The sequence below is a fragment of the Bactrocera neohumeralis genome, chromosome 5 (assembly GCF_024586455.1).
Source record: "Bactrocera neohumeralis isolate Rockhampton chromosome 5, APGP_CSIRO_Bneo_wtdbg2-racon-allhic-juicebox.fasta_v2, whole genome shotgun sequence".
NCBI lineage: Eukaryota > Metazoa > Arthropoda > Insecta > Diptera > Tephritidae > Bactrocera > Bactrocera neohumeralis.
Genome location: NC_065922.1, coordinates 451485 through 470002, shown reverse-complemented (window position 1 = coordinate 470002; position 18518 = coordinate 451485). Strand labels below are relative to the sequence as shown.

Genomic DNA, 18518 nt, shown 5'->3' with positions numbered 1-18518 from the left:
ATTCCTCACAGGAAAACCTAAATAGTATAAATAGCACTATTCAATTAATGGCGTTACGACGCTGAGATTTAAATGTTAATTCTCCACACACCTCACTTTCGGGGTCATTAGAACACTTTCGTGGCATTATATAATATTACGATGACAAAATGTTCGGGCCCAAACTGATGTGCTGTGCCTAAGAAAATGTCAGTCAGATCCATTTGAACTCCCTAATCTAAAGTAAGCCAATGTTTTGACGACAATTAAATGGCTTTTAAATAAGATAAGTTGCAGATTCATAAGTTATTTTCGTTAAAAAAAAAATCGTATTTTTTTCTAAATTAGTAGTTTCTGTTGATAGTTATAAAGAATTTATTTTATGCTTTTTAAAAAATTGTTAGAAGGTTTTAAATATTATGAACACCATTTGTTGGTGCAGTGAATAAAACACAAATTGGAGAGAAGCAAAGCGTTTATAAAATTAAGTTTCACTTAAAAAGTATATATCTAGGAATACTAGATTGTGTGGACGTCTTCTTCTTCCTCCGGCGGGTACTGCGTCGAATACTTTCAGAGCTGCAGTGTTTTCATCCATTCGGACGACAAGACCTAACCAGCGTAGCCGCTGTCTTTTAATTTGCTGCACTATGTCAATGTCGTCATATATGTATATCACATACTCATCGTTCCATCGAATGCGATTTACTTCTTAGTCCAGTCATTTAAGCTTAAATTAGGTAAGAATCTAGGAATTCGATATACCCATTTATATGTCTGTAAATACTTGTATATTGATAATATATGTATATATTGATAATATACAAGTATTTACAGACATATAAATGGGTATATCGAATTCCGAGGTGTACTTACTATAATGACTGGACTATCTCAATTGCCTACTCCATTCCAAGTAGCACCTGTTGGCAAGAGTTATTCTGCGTTGGATTTCGAGGCTGACATTGCTGTTGCTGTTAATACTGGTTCCAATATAGACGAATTTATTTACGACTTTAATGTTATGACTGTCAACAGTAACGTGGGAGCCAAGTCGGGAGTGCGACGACTGTTTGGTTGATGACAGTAAATATTTCGTCTTGCCCTCATTCACTACCAGAGTCATTTGCTTCTCTTCCTTATCGGAAGAACGGCGATGTTGAGACCAATTATATCAATATCATCGGCGTACGCCAGCAGCTGTACACTCTTAAAGAAGATGGTAGCTTCTCTATTTAGTTCTGCTGCTCGAATTATTTTCGCCAACAGTAGATTGAAGAAGTCCACGTTTGGTATCAAACGGCTTGGGGAGGTCAACGTCAGTTTACACAGCCGTATTATGTAGTTTTGCGGGGATAATGGCAGCTCCTTTTCTTGCTATCAAAACTAGCTTTGAAATCGACGAAGAGATCTTTTCACATATCTTTTCCAAGATTTCGCGCATGGTGAATATCTGGTCAGTTGTTAATTTTCCAGACCTAAAGCCACACTGATAACGTCCAATCAGTTTGTTGACGGTGGGCTTTTTCACACAGTACGCTCGATAGAACCTTGTATGCGATATTGAGCAGGCCTATCCCACGGTAGCTGGCGCAGATTGTGGGGTCTCTCTTTTTGTGGATTGGGCAGAGGACACATAAATTCCAATCGTGATTGCAGTTTCTTAACGCCGAACCGTCCTTATGTTTGTTGACTTGCGTTTTTTGCTGCACAGAGGCGGATGTGTACATATCATGGCTGCAACAAAATATTGGTCCCAGTCAATGTTAGAACTTCGGAGCGTACGCACGTCTAGAATAATGGAGATGTGTCTTCCGTCTATCACAACATGATCGATCTGGTTGGTGGCTTTTCGATCCGGAGACAGCCAGATAACTTGATGAATTTTCCAATGCTGGAATCTCATACTACAGATAACCAAACTCAACCCATTTGGAAATTTATCACTGAGGCTGAATTTACCTGCCAAAGATGCCTTCTTTGGCCTTTCATTAAAGTCGCCAAGCACGATTTTGACATCGTGATGGGGGCAGCTCTTATAAGAACACTTCAAACGCTCATAGAAGGCATCTTTAGTCACATCATTCTTCGTTTTTCTCTTCCGTCAGGGCATGGGCGCAAATCAACGATATGTTGAAGAACTTCGCTTTGATGCGGATTGTGGCTAGACGTTCATCGACCGGATAGAATGCCAGAACTCGGCGATGGAGTCTCTCTCCCACCACGAATTCCACACCGAATTTGCGCTCAGTCCTTGCCCCGTCCATCGCACTTCTTGGTGGGCGGTGATGTCAGCTTTTATTTTTACAAGGAAATCAACCAGCTCGTCAGCGCCACCTTCCCAATTCAGGGACTGGAGATTCCAGGTGCATGCTCTTAACTCTCGTTCTAGACTGTTGTTTCGTTTTTATTGGGAGCATTTTTTCGTTGCGGGTCCCAAACCCAGCGCACAACCCTAAGTAGGGATGGTTCGCCTTCAAAAGGATGTTATTTTGTTAGCCAAAGGATACTTAGTATAAGACCGGAAGTCGTGAGCTGCTTGAGCCTTATGTTAAAGAATCGTTTTTGGCCACTCCCAAGTGAGTGGCACTTAGAGAATTTTCCTCACTTGTGTGACTCCATCTCCATCCTTTCTATGTATTTTTACAAAATAACTGGTTAAAATAGTATTATTATATTTTTTATCCATTTTCCGTTTTCGGTTCATATCCTAAATAATCGAAGTAATGTTTCAAAACTTCAACCAAAATTAAGTTGGATTGAAGACCATAGGATAACGGGAGCCGTAATTAGTAAAAAACTACTTTGTACCAATGAATAGTACATTAAAAAATGTTAATTATTTAACTATTTTCGTGCCTAAATTTATAAAATCGCGCACAATTGCTTTGTTGTTAAGAGTCTAAGTCACTTTATTATCAAGTGATAATGTTGCCAAGTTTTTCAGTCTTCTAGACACTTTGTAGATCGCAGGTAGGTTTTGATAAGTTTCAATTTGAGAAACTGCGCTCTCCACTAGTTACGGGCACAAGACAATTTGTGGCGATGTGTTATAATTTGTTCAAACAATGATGTACTATTACAAGTGTAAACAGCTTTTCTGCCAATAACTTGCACTTCTTTGAATTAATCTGTTGCATCTATAACCGTCAATCCACCGTGATTTAATAATATTCATAATTTTTTTACAATGTTCAAAAGTGGCTGAAAACGAATAAATTTTGATTCGTCTGACCAGACTACAAGCTTCCAGTTATCTGCTGTCCAGTTTCTGGCGAATTTCAACCGTTCCGTAACATTCGTTACAATGACAATGCTATTTTTTCTTTTTACGCTGCGATGTAACCAATGTCGCGCTCTCCATTTACCAACGCTTATTTATTTCTATGAATGCGTTCTTTGATGTCAAATGCTTTTTCCTTTCCATAAAATCTTATTGTGGTCGCTTTTCCTGAACGCTTATGACCACGGATTGTTCTTTTTTTAGCTCTTTGGATATCATTCGTGTAGAAGACCTGGTCTTGTGATGACTATACAAGTAATACTCCCCTCATCAATTTAATAACTATTAAACAAATATTTTTTTATTTAATAAAACGTATTAGAATCCGATGGTTTATTTTTTGTATTATGAACCATTTTGTTGAGAATTGAAAATGAGCTAATGAGCCGGCCCTGCATCCACCGTATAGAAGGAAGCCTTGCCTTTGTTCCTTTAATATATTTAAAATCAACTACCCCTTTTAGAAATTCCCTTGATTCATTATCATCGATGCTCTCATGGTCTGTACAAAATTGAAGAAACTCGTGGCATAACTTGTCGCAAAGTTCGAAACACTTATCAAGTTTTTGTTATTAACACACAAGATTTTATTCTATCCATATTGCTGTATCTAATGAACTTTATACACCTAAATTCACGTTCTTCATTCCGCCTAGTAAAAAATGAGAATGTTAGGCAATACGAGGGGCGGATTTGCATTTTTCACGATTCTCAAAACCGTTTTTTTTTTTTAATTTGTGTATGTCTGACTGTAAACGCGTTGCATTTCAAGAAATCACGCTTGTGGAAACAGTGATAGCCGATAAAGTTGAGATAATCGAAGAGCAACTGCACTACTCTATTTCAAGTCTATTTTTTACCGTTTTCAACTAACCAAAAATTTGGTTATATTTTCTAAACCTAAATGAAATTTGGAAAGCATTACCTTGACTCTTCCGTAATACAGATTTATGCATGTTTATTGAAATGAGTAATTGATTAACATCATCATACCTAGGAAAGAAACAATATCGATACATGGTAACGAATTAAGGCTTATGCAACTAATTATGCAACTCTTACCATTCCCAGTTGAATTAAAAACATTTTAATTGAATTAAAAATGTATTACAAGTGAAAAAAGAGAATTTAAGTCGACAACGGTGAGCGCTACTACAAAAACGCCGATCATCATAAATGATTCATCATGTACAAATATTAGCGTCCACAAACGGCAATTACAATGTAACTACTTACTTACTTACTTTAAGTTAAGTTACAACACTCGCAAATTAGAACCCGTAGTAAATAGAATTTCAGATAAAAAAAAAACATAAAAACGAACAAATACAAGGTGCATTCCAAAGAAAACAGGACTTAAAAATAAATACAGAACAAATGGTTTTTTTGGCAAAATCAATTTATTTTATTCAAAATAGTCTCCTTCTGCTTCAATACACCTTTTTACACGGTCCAAGAGTATGTCGAACGAGTGTTTTAGCTCGTTGGCCGGTATGGCCGCCAGAATGCAGGTGCAAGCCTTTTGAATGACCTCTAAGTCTGCATAACGCTTTCCTTTCATGGACAAATGCATTTTTCCGAAAAGAAGTCGCACGGTCCCATATCAGGTGAATACGGGGAGTGGTTAATGGTTAAAATGTGATTTTTGGTCAAATAATCGTCCTTCGAATGTTGGATTCTGAGCAATTTTTGCTCGTCAGTCAATTTGTGCGGAACAAACCGTGCACACACCTTTCGTAAGCCTAAATGTTCGGTCAAAATGCGATAAATCGATGTTTTGAAGATGTTCAATTCCATTTCAATGATGATTTCGGCTGATTTTTGATGAATTCACGCACGGTTTCCATGGAATTTCCATTGATCACGGATTTTGGTTGGCCCACATATTGATCGTCATTTATGTCCCCACGACCACTTTTAAAACGTTGAAACCACTCTGCTACGGGATAGGCAATCATCGCCATAAACTTGTTTTATCAATTGAAACGTTTCGATAAAAGTTTTACCAATTTTAAAACAAAATTTAATGTTGACTCTTTGTTCGAAGCTCATTTTCGCACCGATAACACAAACATACTGACACTTAAAACTTCACTTCCAATCGATGAATAGTCATGAAATTCTCACTGGACAATCGATAAATATAGCAGATTCTAACGCACCACTCGACATATAGATGGCACCAGATGGCGCTAAATTCATAATGTCCTGTTTCCTTTGGAAAGCACCTTGTATAACTGACTATTTTGCGAAGTAAAGATTAGCTGTGAAATCGGTTATTGAACCTGTTTTATGAAAATTATCTTATCATATCGATTTTTTTATTTTTAACAGGAAAATTATGTATCAATGAAAAAATTTCCAGAAATAAGTGTCACCTTAAAAACAAAGAGGGAAACCAAACATGTATATGAAGAGGGAAGCGAGACGCATTTCGAGACAGAAAAAGAGAGAGGCCGAAATGCGTAAGTATGAAGAGCTTGACAAGCTGCCCCACAAGAATAATGCCCGAAAATTCTACGAAACAAGGTTTCAAGACCGGAGCATACTCTTTCAGAACCCCCAATGGTGATCTAGTCACCGATGCCCAGAGCATACTAAAATTGTGGAGGGAACACTTCTTCAGCCTGCTGAATGGCAGTGAAAGCATAACGCCAGGAGAAGGCGAACCCGATTCCCCAATCGATCATTTTTATTCGTTCCACTGTATATATATTCTTTATATGTTCATTCATTCATTTTTGAATAAGTTCATTTTAACATGTAAGCGGGCAGTCGCATTTTGATTTTAATAAAGAACGGTCATCTGACTCTGTCTTGAAGGACAGACTTCAGAAGTGAGATGGACTTAAATAATTCAACGGTAGTGCAACTAAAAGAAGCGTTGAAAAAATTGAATTTAAAGACCAGTGGAACAAAAGCCGAACTATTAAGCCGACTCCAAGACGTAGATACAGATTTGCTAAAGCAGGTTATGGAGTCTAGTGAATCATGTGGCGCAGAGTTAGCGCAAGGAAGTGGTGAAAATCAGCAGGAGAATGGTGAGCCATCGTTGAACAACGATCGGGTAAGGACGCAGTTGGAGGTGCAGGTTAGTGCGTTATGTGGCGCAGTGGAAATGCTAACTGCACAACTGCATACTCTACGTTCAACAGTTCCGGACATTCGGGAAACAGTGCACCCAGTTACGCGAGCGCCGATAGCAACGTCGTCAGTATCATTTGCGTCGCAAGTAGAACGCAATTTATCTTCGCAGCCGTATGTATATGCACAGTCACACGCATATATGCAACCGTCGTCATATCTGCATATGTATGAGCGGTCACGCGCGACAACGCAGCCAAGTACGCAGCAACCACCTACGTCGTGGCATCCTAATCATTCGTTCATCATACAACAACCGTTACCAGTAATTGCGACTCAAGAAATTAATGCGTCAAATGCGCACTTGCTAACAACGCCACAAGCAGAAACGCATACAGAATATAGAGAACGATCAGCGCCTTGGTTCGATGAAACATGCACGAGAGCGGAAGAGAGAGCACTAGCAACAAGAGGCAGAGGTTATACGCCAAACGAAATAGCAGCGATTCTGCCTGAGTTCAACCCCATTGACAACACGTACACGTCGATACAATTTATAGAGAGAGTTGAGCAATTGAGAGCAGCATATCATTGGGAAGACACTTTCGTCATATTCGCTGTTCTCAGTAGGCTGCGGGGAGTGGCAAAGCGATGGGCTGATGCACAACCAGTTTATCGTGAGTGGAATGATTTTGTAGTTTCTTTTTTGGCAGATTTTCCGTGCGTGAGAAATTCTGCAGACACACATATAAGAATGATGAATTCAAAAAGGGGTAAGGGTGAGAAAATTGATGAATTTTATTATAAAATGCTAGCAATAGGCCGACGAGATAATATTGACGATATGTCTATAATACGATATATTATTAATGGATTAATGGACGATAATTTGAGTAGGGTTTTAAGTGCAATGAAGTTTAATAAGTGCTCTGATTTATTACAATCGCTGTTGAGTATACCACCGAGCGGGGAGAATAAATTTAAGCTAAATGAATTTCACTACAAACAACAGCAAACACCAGAAGTGGCAAGTAGGGTAAGCAAGAGTGCAAATGGCCCAATATGTTTTAATTGCCAGGAAAGAGGGCATATTGCAAGGAATTGTGTGAAGCCTCGGAAAAAGAGAGAGTTTAAACAGAATGAGCGAGTGCATCGAATAAAAGATAGTGAAAGTGCAGAAAATGCTAAAAGAGTAGAAGTTGAAGAAAACGATATGTCAGTGAATAAAATAGAAATAGAAAGAAATCAGTGCAAAGAGTTGTGCATGGACATTGAAATCTTTGGCAACGAAAATGTACGGTGTAAGGCACTAATTGACTCAGGCAGTAGCAGATCACTGGTTAGGAAATCAATAGCAACAAAGTGTGGTTTGTGTATCACTGAATGCAATGAAAGATTAATTGGTTTTGGAGGTAGTCAGATTACCTGCCACGGAAAAATGTTAGCCCAGATAAGAATGAATAAAGCTACACGATCTGTCGAATTATGGGTAATAGACGACTCAGTGATGACTTACGAAGCAATTGTTGGTATTGATGTCCTATCCAAAGGCACTGTAGTGATTGAAGAAGGCATGTGCACAATCATGCAAATTAAAAGGGATGTCTTAGATATAGGTGCTGAGTTAAGGGTAGGGATGGAGCAAAAGTTAATTGAAATGGTGAATGTTTATGCGAATTGTTTCGGTGAAAAGTTACCTGAACTAGGTATATCAAGGCAATTCAGAATGAATATCAAATTAACGTCATCGAAACCAATTTATAAGAAACCATATAGTATTACAATTCCTAAACAGCGTGTTGTTGAGGAAATCGTAGATGAGTTAATGCAGTTGGGTATTGTGCGTAGATCTGAATCCACATATGCATCACCAGTAGTTATGGTGCGTAAGAAAAATGGGGAGGATAGGTTGTGCGTCGATTTCCGTGAGTTAAATGCTGTAACTGAAAAACAACCGTGGTTGATGCCGACAGTTGATGGCATTTTGGCGACACTGTCTGTTAAAAAGTTTTTCACCACGTTGGATTTAATGTCTGGCTACTACCAGATTGAGTTAGAGGAAGACGCAAAACCGTTTACCGCCTTTGTAACGCACAATGGCCATTATGAGTTTAATAGAATGCCATTTGGTTTGCAAAAACAGCAAACACCAGTGTACATTCCAAAAAGTGATGACCCAATATGAATTGCACCGTTGAAAGAAAGCAGTTGTAAGCCTGGATGAGAGAGATTATAGCTATCTGATACGGAAGAAGAAAATTTATTTTACTTGAAGAAAACGATTTTAAAAAATCGTTCAGAAGGAAATTAACGCAAAGATTATCAAAATGTTCATTCAACGAAAATGTACGGTTAAGGCTTTGACTCAGGCATCAGGTAGATGCAAAAAGTGTGGTATGTAGACACGGGTGCATTGAAAGATTATCGGCGATTGAACACTTTCCAACGCCGCAAAATCAGGTAAGAATGAATAAAGAAGGTTTTTATGGGTAATGACGACTCAGTTTTTACGGAAGTTTGATGTCCTATCCAAAGGCACTGTAGTGATCGAAGAAGGCATGTGCACAATCATGCAAATTAAAAGGGATGTCTTAGATTAAGGTGCTGAGTTAAGGGTAGGGATGGAGCAAAAGTTAATTGAAATGGTCATTTTAGCGTTTAATCGGTGAAAAGTTGATAGGTATATCAAGGCAATTTTGAATGAATATCAAATTAACGTCAGCGAAACCAATTTATAAGAAACCATATAGTATTCCAATTCCTAAACAGCGTGTTGTTGAGCCGTATTGAGTTAATGCAGTTGGGTATGAGCGTAGATCTGAATCCACATATGCATCACCAGTAGTTATGGTGCGTAAGAAAAATGGGGAAGATAGGTTGTGCGTCGATTTCCGTGAGTTAAATGCTCTGAAAAACAACCGTGGTTGATGCCGACAGTTGATGGCGTTTTGGCAGAATGTTCTGGGTAAAAAGTTTTTTACCATCGTTGGATTTAATGTCTGGCTACTACCAGATTGAGTTAGAGGAAGACGCAAAACCGTTTACCGCCTTTGTAACGCACAATGGCCATTATGAGTTTAATAGAATGCCATTTGGTTTGCGAAATGCTCCGTGTACATTCCAAAAAATGATGACTCAACGCTGATTGCACCGTTGAATAAAGCAGTTGTAAGTCTATGTGGATGAGGTGATTATAGCTACTGATACAAGAAGAAAATTTATTTTACTTTTGAAGAGTTTTTAAAAATCGTTCAGAAGGAAGGGTTAACGCTAAGATTATCAAAATGTTCATTCATGAAAAGCGAGGTTACTTTCCTAGGGCATCAGGTAGATGAAAATGGTATTAGACCGGGTATTGTAAAGACATCGGCGATTGAACACTTTCCAACGCCGCAAAATCAGGTAGAAGTTAGAAGGTTTTTAGGGTTGACAGGGTTTTTCCGGAAGTTTGTTCCCGAATATGCATTGATCGCTAAGCCTCTCACCCAGCTTACGAAGAAGGACGCAGATTTCGTTTGGGACTCAACATGTAAAGAGTCATTCCAGCGTTTAATCGAGTTGATAAGTAAAGCCCCAATTTTGACAATTTATGACATCACGAAGGACCATGAGCTACATACAGACGCATCAAGTATGGGTATAGCCGCTATTCTTATGCAACGAGATGAGAGTTTGAAGCCAATTGCATATTACAGTAGGGCATGTACGCAACAGGAAAAGAATTGGCATGCATATGAGCTGGAAGTGCTCGCTGTGGTTGAGGCATGTGAACCAAAATGTTCTTGCTCGGTAAACGTTTTACCATCGTAACAGATTGTCAGGCGATGACGACTGCAAAGATGTCAAAACCTATGATTCCGAAAGTAGCACGTTGGCTACTACGATTGTTGGAATACGACTATGACATTATACATCGGGCCGGGTCAACGATGAGTCACGTTGATGCTTGTCGTGCACCAATAAGATCTACGAACAGGTAAACCGGTCGTAAGATTTTGACGCTGACAGTTGACGATTGGGTTTGCACCATGCAAAGGCAAGATAGCAAGCTGAATGAAATTATACGCTTAATCGAGGATAAAGGCGCATTTACGTCAGCAGCATTTGGTAACTATTGCGAGGTAAACAAGATACAACATATTAAGGTAGCTGTGCGTACACCACGTTCGAATGGTTTGGCAGAAAGGGTTAATCAAGCAGTATTGGCATTTTTGAGAGCATCGATCAGTGAGGCGAAAGATTGGGATACACATGTTCGTATGCTGCAATGGTCCTTAAATACTAAGGTGAACGCGACAACAAAGTTTGCGCCGATTGATTTGGTATACGACTTTCCCCTACGCGACTTAAGTGGTAACTTGATGCTAGCAGCGATCCAGAACGAAGAAGAACATCTGCAAATGAATGGTCGACGAAGTGAAGCTATACGAAATATCAAATTGGCACGAGTTAAGTGGAAGGCCAAATTTGATGCACGTCACACCAAACCAGTACGGTACGAAGAGGGAGCGCTGGTGCTGGTCGAAGCTCCTCCTCCAAACACGGGCGAGTCGAAGAAGTTACACCCGAAATATAAAGGTCCCTACGTGGTTAAGAAAGTATTGAGGTTCGATCGTTACGTCGTTGAAGATATCGAAGGCATGCAGCGGACGCAACGTCACTACAGTCAAATTGCAACATCCGACAAGATGAAACCGTGGTGTGCCTTATTTCCCGAGATAGACGATGATGGTGATCCTGAAGATGCTATTAATGACGAATAACTCGGGACGAGTTAATGTCAGGAGAGGCCGAGCTGTCATCACCATATTTGTCACGTTTGGCAGCCCTACAATCTATTACAATACAGATTCATTTTTTATTCGTTCCACTGTATATATTCTGTATATGTTCATTCATTCATTTTTGAATAAGTTCATTTTAACATGTAAGCGAGCAGTCGCATTTTGATTTTAATAAAGAACGGTCATCTGACTCTGTCTACTGATGAAATTTTGTATGCAAAAAATAAGTAAATAGGTAAATATTTCTGTTTTAAATGATCAATTGTTATTACAAATGATATAATAGAGCTATAATAGCGCTATTTTATGCTTTTATTTGTAAAATAACGTCAAGTTTGTTAGAGCTGTGAATAATTTTACATTTTACATATTAGTGGCATCACCACTCTACCTCCTCTTTCTATCTTCCATTCTACTGTCAACTCTACTGTCGTCGTACTGTCGTTGGCAAAAATAGGAGGATATTGAAGTTAGCGAGAACGACAACTGTCGGCCTGCAGTCGTGTAGTTGTGCAGCTGTCAAAATAACTGTGTCCATAAGAACGTGTGTATTTTAATATTTGACAGATGTAGTTTGCAGTCTGTCGCGCTCTATGTGTTCAGCGCTTGAGGCAACGCAACGTAAAGTGAAGCAAAATATTGAGCAATTGTCAACTTTTTACGCTTGCCCAGTAGCCGACACCATTTTTATTAGAGAGAAGTATTGAAAAAAAAGCGTCCATTCTTATATCGGGTGATTTTTTAAGAGCTTGATAACTTTTTAAAAAAAAAAAAACGCATAAAATTTGCAAAATCTCATCGGTTCTTTATTTGAAACGTTAGATTGGTTCATGACATTTACTTTTTGAAGATAATTTCATTTAAATGTTGACTCATGTGGTTTCAACAAGATGGCGCTACATGCCACACAGCTCGCGATTCTATGGCCATTTTGAGGGAAAACTTCGGAGAACAATTCATCTCAAGAAATGGACCCGTAAGTTGGCCACCAAGATCATGCGATTTAACGCCTTTAGACTATTTTTTGTGGGGCTACGTCAAGTCTAAAGTCTACAGAAATAAGCCAGCAACTATTCCAGCTTTGGAAGACAACATTTCCGAAGAAATTCGGGCTATTCCGGCCGAAATGCTCAAAAAGTTGCCCAAAATTGGACTTTCCGAATGGACCAAAGACGCAGCCGCGGTCAACATTTAAATGAAATTATCTTCAAAAAGTAAATGTCATGAACCAATCTAACGTTTCAAATAAAGAACCGATGAGATTTTGCAAATTTTATGCGTTTTTTTTTAAAAAAAAGTTATCAAGCTCTTAAAAAATCACCCATTATACCCATTGCTTTCTTCACTTCGTTGTTAAAATATTAATTACCAAGAAAGGTGAGGATTCTCGGATTTAACAATAATAATATACTTATCAGAGGTTTTGGGGAATTCAAAACAGATTTGATTTCGTATAAATTCGGTTTTCAAAACATGTCTTTTCGTTTTAAAGTCACATAAAAAAATGTTGGGTTTCTGGAACAAGCAAATTCGATTTTAAAACCGAAACGTATAACATCGCTGAATATCAGAATTCGTGACACCTAGAGTTCTTATCGGCTTCAGGCTATCTCTCATCAGCTGAACAAGGTAGGACAGTAGGACCTCCTCTCCCTGTTGCTGAAGTGCTGGAAATATGCCATTAACCCCCGCAGACTTGAATTTTGAAAACGAAGTCGTAGCCCACCTGACAGTCCGCAGTAAACAGTTGTCTTGCGACTACCCAATCCAGGCGAGATACAAAGCTTATGTTCAACGACAGGTAGACACTGGTCTTCCTTAATTGTCTCCGGGAAATGCGCACGCAGAAGTGTAGTAGCTCTCTCCTTCTCACTGGTCGTATAATTGCGTCATATCTTTTAATTACTCTGAGTTCTGAGAGCCTTTTTGATCACCAAGGGCAGTTGGGTCCTTTGGTGATCGTCTTTAGGGAACAGCTGCAGTGACCAGCATGTAACCTGGTTGTGAGCAGAAAGCCTGTTCCCCAGTCCCAGGTTCGTTACACCTCTGTCTAACTTCCCCTCCCATTAAAATTTAGCACTGACGAATACGTTTAGGGGGGATTTGGGTGACCTCTACCCTTAGCCCAAATTTCAAGATCCTGTGATCCGACATTGATTCTGTTCTGATGACAAACTTCACTGTGAGATTACTCCCGAAAATAATTTCTTACACAGGGTGATGTCCAGCACTTCCCTCCTATTGCTAGGGACGAATGTAGGTTCATAACCTACATTCTAAATACTTAGATTATTACTAACAAACGACCAGCTCCAACCGGACGACCTGTTGGTGGTAGAGGGGGCATTCTTCCCCTGCGTCCCGTTGTGAACCCATCAGCAGTTTCTCGAAGGGGAATTTTTAATTTTGGTTTGTTTACATTTTCATATGTTTAATGTTTGTCGTTATTGCCAAATTAATTTGTTTTAATAACCCATTCACAATAGGAACAAAACAATAAATTTGCAGTGCATCTAGATCGATATACAAGCCAACACAACATTTCACAAACCAATATAATTATGTTGGCTAACTTTTCCATTTAAAAAAAACTCGTCCATAGTAAATATGAGTAACAAAAAATGTTTTCTAAATTTTGCTACAATTTAGTAAAATCAAAATGTATTTATTTTACTTAATATATATGTACTTAGACTCGGAAACCCTGGAAGGTTGTACGCGCCAAAATTTTTGTAATCGCGCCTGCAGTCGTGTTTATTTTACACTTTTTTGGCAGATCGTTATTAAATAGTTAAAAGATCACGATTTCATAGAATTTGATATATCAGTTATTACAAAGGTATTAAAATGAGCGTCGACTCCAGTAAACTAAATCAGTGTGCTTCTGAAATAAATCTGGACGAGCAACAATATTTGGACCTTATTCAAAGAATAATTACTAAAGGTAAATTGAGTCCACTTCCTTTCCTAAACATTAATTCAGTCTGATTATTGCAGGCGTGGATCGGTCGGATCGAACTGGTGTTGGTACACGATCAGTTTTTGGTGCCCAAATGCGCTTCGATCTGCGAAATAGTTTTCCATTACTAACTACGAAGCGAGTATTTTGGCGTGCTGTCGCTGAAGAATTGCTGTGGTTTGTTCATGGTAAAACAGACGCTAAAATACTTCAAGAAAAAAATATTCACATATGGGATGGAAACAGTAATCGGGAGTTCTTAGACAAATGTGGGTTTTCCGATAGGGAGGAAGGTGATCTAGGCCCAGTTTATGGTTTTCAGTGGCGTCATTTTGGGGCCAAGTACAGAAACTGCAAGGACAGTTACAAAGATGAGGGTATAGATCAACTTCAGCAAGTAATTGACACAATCAGAAACAATCCAAATGATCGGCGTATTATAATGTCTGCTTGGAATCCTGTCGATATCCCTCAAATGGCTCTACCACCTTGTCATTGTCTTGCACAATTTTTTGTTGCCAATGGAGAATTATCTTGTCAATTATACCAACGCAGTGCCGATATGGGATTGGGTGTACCATTTAATATTGCCTCGTACGCTTTGCTTACCTATATGATTGCTCATATTACTGATCTCCGACCAGGGGATTTTGTCCACACATTGGGCGATGCACATGTCTATAATAATCATATTGAAGCATTAAAAGAACAGTTAACGCGAAAACCTCGGGAGTTTCCTAAATTACTTATTAAGCGTGAGTTAAAATGCATTGAAGACTTCACGTTTAAGGACTTCGAACTTATCGACTACAATCCGTATCCAAAAATTTCAATGGAAATGGCTGTTTAATACAATCCGTATCCAAAAATTTCAATGGAAATGGCTCCTTAATACAAGCATATAACTATATCCATATGTACATATAAAAGTGTATCTGAAATTACTGATTTGCCAATTTTATTACATACAATATCCGAGTAAGGTAAGTGTAAATTAGCCAACTAGCGTTTACATAGATTCACTAAAACATTTTTTATGGACAATAAACCTGAAAGGCGATGTAAAATTATAAAAGTAAAATCGAAATAAAGCATATCAAATGGTACGGTATAGGAGGATCAACAGTTGCCTCGTAACGACTTTGTTGTTCTCACTGTAAATACGTTCTTACTGTTCTTAGCTATTTATGTAAATCCTTGCTATACGTAATCGTTCTTTTTTTTATTTTCCTGAAAAAATGGTTTTGACTAAAATTTCTTTAAGAGGTTCCCAGATTCTACAGCGACAAAAAAAAATAGTTCGAATATTATAATACGGCAAATAATAGATATACTTTTCACGTACAGTCCGACGAAATGTACGATATGCAATTTATAAATGAATATACACATAATACCACATCACAAAATTTGGTAGCTCTAGAACATTTCAACTTCCAAGTATTTCATTAAAGTTGATATGTAAACACTATTGAATTACAAATTAATTAAATAAAAGCAGTGATATTTCAACACAAAGTGTCAATCTTCCTCTATTGGAATTGTGCTTTGCCACTCGTTCGGATTAACGAAAATATCGGATATAGTCCCACGTAACGTGAATATCCCTCTATTAAGTGGCACCGGTCGAGGCTTCTTATCCACCTCAGCTAACCATTTCTTCCATGCTTCCGCAGCCATTTGCCGTCGCTGTTCTTCTATAACCCGACGTCGTTCTTCTTCTTTTTTCTTAATATTACGACGTTGTTCCTCCTCTATTTGTTTTGTGCGTTCCCAAGCTTCCAGTTTAGCTTGTGCTTCTTCATCGATAATTTGAGATTTTGATGGTTTTTCTTCCAGTTCAACATGTGTTTTGATTATTTCATGCGAACGAGTTTGGCGTGATTTTGTTTTCAACCACTGTTGAAACTTTTCTTCTGAAAGGCGTTTTCTTGCTTCTTGTTCCTTGCGTTTCTGCTCTTCAGCCTTCCGGCGTCGCGCAGCTTCATCAGAAATAAGTTTCCTATCAAAGCGACAATAACAAATATGTAAAATATTTATTTGCTAATGTTAATTGCTAAGATATCGAGACCTTTTGGCAGATAACCATGTTTCATAGGCTAAGTCCGGTTTTAAAACAATTTTAGCTGCTTCGCAGTGTTTGCGATAAGAGAAGGTGTAATCACGTGTAGTAGGATAGTTATCTTCGGACTGTAAATCCAAAGGTGGTACAATATCGCTCTGATTTTCCGATGACGGTAATAGTTTATTCTCATCATTTATGCTACTAGTCTCACTTTGATCTGGTGTTTTTTCAATAAAAGCTGCAGGATTTATATATCTAAAAATGATAAACAAACTCAAATTTATATTTAAATACTTCTCCTTTTTGTGGAAACAATTTTCACGAATTAATACCTTACGCTAGCCTTTGTCTCGCAACTTCGAGAACTTAAATTGACGCGAGATGTGTTAGTGCTGGTGCTGCTAGCACTCAAGGAAATCGCCAAGCTACGCGCTGAATGGCGACGTTCTATTTCGTTACCATTATCGTCCACCCGGGTGGTGTAAAAAGCCATGACAATCAAGTTCCAACAAGTTTATATATTACTTTACCGTAAACGTAGATAATACCAGGAACCGTTTTCAAAAAAATATATATATTTTAAAATATATGTTTTTGTTTTTGTATAGTTATTTGGATCAAAATTTAGACAGAAAAATATTCACAAAAATGGATTAAAATGGAAATAAATATATTTTTTAAGCGCTTTGAAATATAATTTTGAGTGTGTTGGAATAGGTTGCCAATATTTTAATAGTTTTCCGAAACAGAGTTTACCTAACCACAGTAGCGATTTCGATTTTAACAACCATACATGTATAATTATTAGGAAAATTTTGACATTAAACATAGCTGCTGTTCGCACAATAGCCAGCTTTAGGTTATCAGAATTGACTCGGCTGGTAAGGGTAAGTATTGGCCCAAACATTTTGGTTGTATACAATCTTCATAGTATGTTTATCTCTTAAGACTTAAATACGTTATTAACTATCGCGTAAATTGATGAACTTGCATGGCCGGCTTGATATTTGTTTTAATGCCTGAAGGAGCTTTATTTATTTGACCGACTCCACCAGGACTGACAGAAGTCATAGGTGCAGAAGCGCGCAGTGGGGGTACCATCATATTGGCAGAACCTGTTGCTACATTTAATGAAACATTTGCTTTCAATCCTTTGCCCATTCCAACCGCCGATACTAACGCATGAGTATCTGCCATACTGCTTGTTTGTTGAATTCCTGAAAAATAACCAATACAACAATACTTTTACTTCAAAAGATAGTTTATGTCGGTTTCAAACCTGCTCTGGTGGATGATTCAATCTCCCATTCCTCGCGAGCTTTGCACACCATATCTAGTACGTGAGATACGACTTTATTGTATTGTGTAACCTGTTTCATGGCAACTTCTGCAGTTAAATTAGCAGCTTTTTGTTCTCCTTGAATTAACTTTTGTTCAGTAAGGGGGTCCGGTTTCGTACGCAAATAATCTGGTACAATATCGTGTGAAAATACAGGAACACGTCCCTGTGTAAGATTTATCAACGACTCGTCACGATCTTGTGATAGCATTAATGGAAGAACAGTCCGATTACGTAGCGGCGGGCAAACTTCTTTAGCGAGGATTTTTGATAACCCTGTCAACTGAAGATAATTTATTAAAATGTTTGTCCTATTATAATCTTATAATTATTTACATGACTGGATATTATGGCGAAATTATCAAGAAAAGTTGGCCAGTTAATTATTTCATACTCGGTCTCAAGCTTCTGCATCATCCCACCAATGGACATTTTCAAGTCATTTAGTCTACTTAATATAGCATCCAATGTCATTTCCATTTGTTTTTCTTCACGCTGCATTTTAGAAATTGCCAAGCCGTAACTCAAAATGTAATATAACTAAATAAAAAAAACCATGGACCTTACTATCCTGTTTAAATTGAAAAACAAAATATTGAACTAAAGAATTTCGATTAAATTCATATCGATTATTACCATAGGTCATCTCGACAGGCAATCGATGTTGTCTGGAAAACTGTATTGCTAGCAATATTGTCAAGGGGTTGTAGCATTTATCTCAATAACTTTATTGACATTTATTGAGAAATGAATGAATTGAAATGAAAGGAGAATTATTCAATTTCCAAAATGACAGTTTATTGCCAGCAATCCACACAACAAAGCGTACAACGTTCGTTCTTCCAAAGTCTAGCGGTTAATTGAAATGTAGTTTTTATAATTCTAGTATAAATTCATTATAACAGCATTTTTAAGTATATATGTATTTGCCTTCATTTAGACAATAAATTCTCCATCATTTTTTTTCTCTTCATTTTTAATTAACTTTTCTCATTTTTTTCGATTGAATTATTGTATGATTTTAT

General features: G+C 37.9%; 3 protein-coding genes across 3 annotated transcripts; 1 reads left to right on the top strand and 2 right to left on the bottom strand.

The window, feature by feature from the left end:
• Nucleotides 1–13878: 13878 nt before the first annotated feature.
• On the top strand, nucleotides 13879–15033 carry LOC126758327 (thymidylate synthase). The gene is made up of 2 exons (XM_050472562.1): nucleotides 13879–14074; nucleotides 14128–15033. Exons 1-2 carry the CDS (start codon nucleotides 13978–13980, stop codon nucleotides 14937–14939), a joined length of 909 nt encoding a protein of 302 aa, XP_050328519.1. The 5' UTR covers nucleotides 13879–13977; the 3' UTR covers nucleotides 14940–15033.
• A 378-nt stretch (nucleotides 15034–15411) lies between these two features.
• On the bottom strand, nucleotides 15412–16719 carry LOC126758329 (coiled-coil domain-containing protein 34-like). The gene is made up of 3 exons (XM_050472563.1): nucleotides 16487–16719; nucleotides 16161–16409; nucleotides 15412–16091 (listed from the first exon to the last, which is right to left on the bottom strand). The coding sequence occupies exons 1-3, from the start codon at nucleotides 16645–16647 to the stop codon at nucleotides 15611–15613; spliced, it is 891 nt and encodes a 296-aa protein (XP_050328520.1). The 5' UTR covers nucleotides 16648–16719; the 3' UTR covers nucleotides 15412–15610.
• Nucleotides 16720–16807: 88 nt separating this feature from the next.
• LOC126758330 (mediator of RNA polymerase II transcription subunit 8) lies at nucleotides 16808–18092 on the bottom strand. Its single transcript, XM_050472564.1, has 3 exons — nucleotides 17830–18092; nucleotides 17434–17776; nucleotides 16808–17371 (listed from the first exon to the last, which is right to left on the bottom strand). Exons 1-3 carry the CDS (start codon nucleotides 17992–17994, stop codon nucleotides 17121–17123), a joined length of 759 nt encoding a protein of 252 aa, XP_050328521.1. The 5' UTR covers nucleotides 17995–18092; the 3' UTR covers nucleotides 16808–17120.
• Nucleotides 18093–18518: the final 426 nt, after the last annotated feature.

Coding starts and splice junctions, on each gene's coding strand:
- LOC126758327 (XM_050472562.1), top strand. CDS start 13,978: ATGAGCGTCGACTCCAGTAAACTAAATCAGTGTGCTTCTGAAATAAAT. Junction 14,075..14,127: donor TCAAAGAATAATTACTAAAG/GTAAATTGAGTC, acceptor TGATTATTGCAG/GCGTGGATCGGTCGGATCGA.
- LOC126758329 (XM_050472563.1), bottom strand. CDS start 16,647: ATGGCTTTTTACACCACCCGGGTGGACGATAATGGTAACGAAATAGAA. Junction 16,410..16,486: donor GAGACAAAGGCTAGCGTAAG/GTATTAATTCGT, acceptor TATCATTTTTAG/ATATATAAATCCTGCAGCTT. Junction 16,092..16,160: donor ACATGGTTATCTGCCAAAAG/GTCTCGATATCT, acceptor TCGCTTTGATAG/GAAACTTATTTCTGATGAAG.
- LOC126758330 (XM_050472564.1), bottom strand. CDS start 17,994: ATGCAGCGTGAAGAAAAACAAATGGAAATGACATTGGATGCTATATTA. Junction 17,777..17,829: donor TCGCCATAATATCCAGTCAT/GTAAATAATTAT, acceptor AATTATCTTCAG/TTGACAGGGTTATCAAAAAT. Junction 17,372..17,433: donor TGAATCATCCACCAGAGCAG/GTTTGAAACCGA, acceptor GTTATTTTTCAG/GAATTCAACAAACAAGCAGT.